This window comes from Neophocaena asiaeorientalis, unplaced genomic scaffold (assembly GCF_003031525.2).
Source record: "Neophocaena asiaeorientalis asiaeorientalis breed wild unplaced genomic scaffold, Neophocaena_asiaeorientalis_V1.1 scaffold90, whole genome shotgun sequence".
Classification (NCBI taxonomy): Eukaryota; Metazoa; Chordata; class Mammalia; order Artiodactyla; family Phocoenidae; genus Neophocaena; species Neophocaena asiaeorientalis.
The window spans coordinates 1445846-1449570 of record NW_020172445.1 but is presented as its reverse complement, the minus strand read 5'-3'; the positions used below and the strand labels follow the sequence as shown (position 1 = coordinate 1449570).

Here is a 3725-nt window from a genome sequence, read left to right as displayed (position 1 = left end):
AGAAAAAAAAAAAAAAAAAAAAAAAAGATAATAACAAGTGTTGACAAAGACTGGAGAAATTAGAAATCTCTTACACTGCTGATGGGAGTGTAAAATGGTGCAGCTGCTCTGCAAAACAGTTCAGTGGTTCCTCAAAACATTAAACACAGAGTTCTTACATGGTTCACAATTCCACTTCCAGATATAAGTGGAAGAGGAATGAAAACCTATGACCAAACAAAATTTGCAGGCAAATTTGCAAGCAAAATCTGCAGGCATTCATAGAAGAATTATTTATAATAGCCCAAAAGTAGAAACAACCAAAATGTCCATCAGCTGATGAACTAGTAAACAAACTGTAATGTATTCATACAATGCAATGCTATTTGTCAATAAAAAGGAATGAAGTACTGATACATGTTAGAACATAGACGAAACCTTGAAACATTATGCAAAGTGAAAGAAGCCAGATGCTAAAGACTACATATTATTCCATCTATATGTAATGTGCAGAATAGGCAAATTTAGAGAGAGAGAGAATAGATTAGTGGTTGCCTTAGGGCTGGGGAGGTTGGAGGGGAAATGGAAAATGACTAGTAATACGTATGGAATTTCTCTTTGGGATGATGGAAATGTTCTAAAATTGATTGTGGTGATGGCTGCACAGCTCTGTGACCATACTAAAAACCACTGAATAGTACACTTTAAAACAGTAAATTGAAAGGTATGTGAATTATATCTTAATAAAGCTCTTTTTGAAAGAGTTATGATGAGGTGCTCCCCTCCCCACTGAATATGTCAGGGCTCTCTTGGAATCATACCTGCAGAGACATTACATTATTAAGGCCATGGCAGGATGGCTGAATGCTGTGGGTTCCTTTTTATATATACAAAAGCAGCAAAGATCATTAACCTTCCTCAGTTCATTGTTAAAAGTTGAAGGTTATCTATTCATAAACAAATTGTCCATTTTGCTTCAAGATGACCTAACTTATCAACACTACAAAAAAGCAGAAAGCCATCAAACATACAAACAATCTGTATCAGACTTTAAAAAAAAAAACACTCAAGTAAAGCAGAAACTAACACACCATTGTGAAGCAATTATACTCCAATAAAGATGTAAAAAAAACAAACAAACCATATTCTGGTCACTAGAGATGATCATGTGGCCTATTGTTATAATAAATTATATTAATAGAAAAAAGAACACTCAAGGAGCACTACTCTTATAAAAAATTTAGAGTCGTAAATAGTATGTAACATTTTACCTAAAAAAGAACCACAAAACAATACTGAATTTGTGAAAATAAAGGGAAGCCTCACTAAAATGGAGTCAGGAGGCCAGAAGAGGGAGCTCTCACACACATGCCACTCAAGGTCAATAAAAGATCCAACGGAAGAGACGTAACTCAAAGCTCCAGCAGGAGGTGATACTACCTTACTATTGGCCAGCAGGAGGAAGAAAGATTTTTCTCCTTGCCTGGCACAACTCAGCCAATGAAAAGTCACTATACTTCAAACTCCCAGTTTCCTCCAATGGATTTTTTTGTTTATAACAGCCCCTCCCAACTTCCCCTTCTCCCTATAAAAGAGTTTCCTCTTTTGCTTTACCCGACTTGCATGTGGTTCACCCTGGTTGCATGTCGTGAGTTGCAGTTCTTTACTCTCCCAAATAAACCTGTTTTGCTGGTAAAAAAAATAACTGATGGTTTTAGGTTAACAAATTCTAGGTAAACATTATGCATGCTGAAGTGATTGGGGTGCAATGTACCAATATTTGTAACTTATTTTAAAATTTATCAAAAGCTAAGACGAATTGATAGAAGGATGGATAGAGGATATGTAATTAAACAATTACAGCAAAACGTTCATTGTAGAATCTAGGTGGTGGGTATATAGTTTCACCGTAAAATTCTTTCAAACTTTCTGAATGTTTCAAAATTTGTATTAAAATGTTGGTGGGGGGAAAGAATGTTAAAATAAGAGGTGGTTTCTCAAGGCAGGAAAAGCCCACTTCTCCAACAGAAATCTGCATCTCCTATTTTGACAGCTGAGTTAGGAAAATAAATGCATGCAATAAAGAAGGGGGTGGGGTTCTCTTCTAACAAGCCTTGTTGATATATTCAGATATAAAGAAAAACAATTATACATGGCCCGTTTGAGGCTAGAAAAATTAAAAGGGACACGAAGAGAAAGATTACAAACTGTAATGGTGTCACGACTCACAGAAGCAGAGCTGGAAAAGCCCATCTAGTGAGCTAATCCAAGCTTTTAAGTCCTGGCCTTTCTAAACATAGGTAAGGCTGAACATGACAAGCTGAGGGTAACTAAGGACCCCACCTAGACCAGAAAGCATAAATATGCAAGGACTCTTGATTTTGCTTTCTATTCTCCTTAAAGGTGACAGGCTGGTTGAGAGCTCAGTGAAAGTGTCCCAAGTGTGCATATTTTGGGTGCCAAATAAAACCTGCTCCTTGAAGGTGAGCCACAGTTCTGGTCTCAGTTCCTCTTTAAAGATAGGGTATGGCAAGAGGTCTTGCCACAGAGTTTGCCTCCTTCTTACAGGTACATGGCCCATCCACAGGTGGGCTCTCAAGAGAAGCCTGCTGGAGGGAGGGTTGGGGTTAAGGATGTGGTTATGCTTTCCAGAGTTTTCTTCCCAAAGACTGCTCAGGAGCTGGTTAGTGCAGAACTACCCCGGCTGGGGAAGAGCCCTCAGTCACAGGCTGGGGGCCTGTAGTACTTGAAGGACAAAAGGCTTCTTGCCAGATTGACTACAGGAAATGGGGTAGCCCCAGCATAGTCATCCGACCCCATCCCAAAGGGTATCTCTCTTTTCCACACTGAGCCCTCTCTCCCAGAGGAGCTCCTTCCAAATCAGTTTCTAGAACTAGAACTGCCTCATGCTCTAAAAACAGGACCTCGGGCTTCCCTGGTGGTGCAGTGGTTAAGAATCCGCCTGCCGATGCAGGGGACACGGGTTCGAGCCCTGGTCTAGGAAGATCCCACATGCCGCGGAGCAACTAGGCCTGTGAGCCACAACTACTGAGCCTGCGCGTCTGGAGCCTGTGCTCCGCAACAAGAGAGGCCGCGATAGTGAGAGGCCCGCGCACTGCGATGAAGAGTGGCCCCCGCTTGCCGCAACTAGAGAAAGCCCTCGCATAGAAACGAACACCCAACACAGCCAAAAATAAATAAAATTAAAAAAAAAAAAAAAGACAGGACCTCAACTCCTCAGAGACAACGTTTTATATCTGGAGCTTCCCATCATGCCTCAGAGAGCTGCCTTCCAACCCAATCCTTCAGATCCCCCCACACCCACCACGGTCACCCTCCCGCCCACCGCCTTGCCTCAGAGACAACATTCCCAAGAACTAGAGATATGGAGACCACCGCGTCAGAAGCACACTCCCACCCTTCAGACCTGGCGTCCCCCACACCCTCAGAGCTATATAACACTTCAACTCTCTTCTGACTCCTCAGAACTAGCCCCCAAACCCTTCAAAGCTGGGGCTATATCCACCCCGTGTCCCAGAGTCAGGTTCCTAACCCCACAGCCCTAATCCTCCGCCACATCGCACCCATTCGCAGTTTTAGCCGTTTTGGGGCTCCCGCCAGGGCGGGCTCCATACCATGGTCTAGGGTCCTGAGGCGGGTAGGCAGGAGCGTGACCCGGGCAATAACGGCCCCCGGAAGCGCGGCGGCGCGCGGGGCGGGGCGGGGCCTGGAGGCGTGGGGCGGGG

General features: G+C 43.4%; 1 protein-coding gene across 2 annotated transcripts in view; it reads right to left on the bottom strand.

Moving 5' to 3' along the window:
• Window positions 1-3664, bottom strand: part of KCTD19 (potassium channel tetramerization domain containing 19) — a 32348-nt gene extending 28684 nt beyond the window's left edge. For both annotated transcript variants that reach the window (XM_024732379.1, XM_024732386.1), the window contains exon 1: window positions 3615-3664. In XM_024732379.1, the coding sequence (XP_024588147.1) occupies window positions 3615-3617 (3 nt within the window). In that variant the 5' untranslated portion in view covers window positions 3618-3664. The remainder of the gene's footprint in view (window positions 1-3614) is intronic.
• Window positions 3665-3725: the final 61 nt, after the last annotated feature.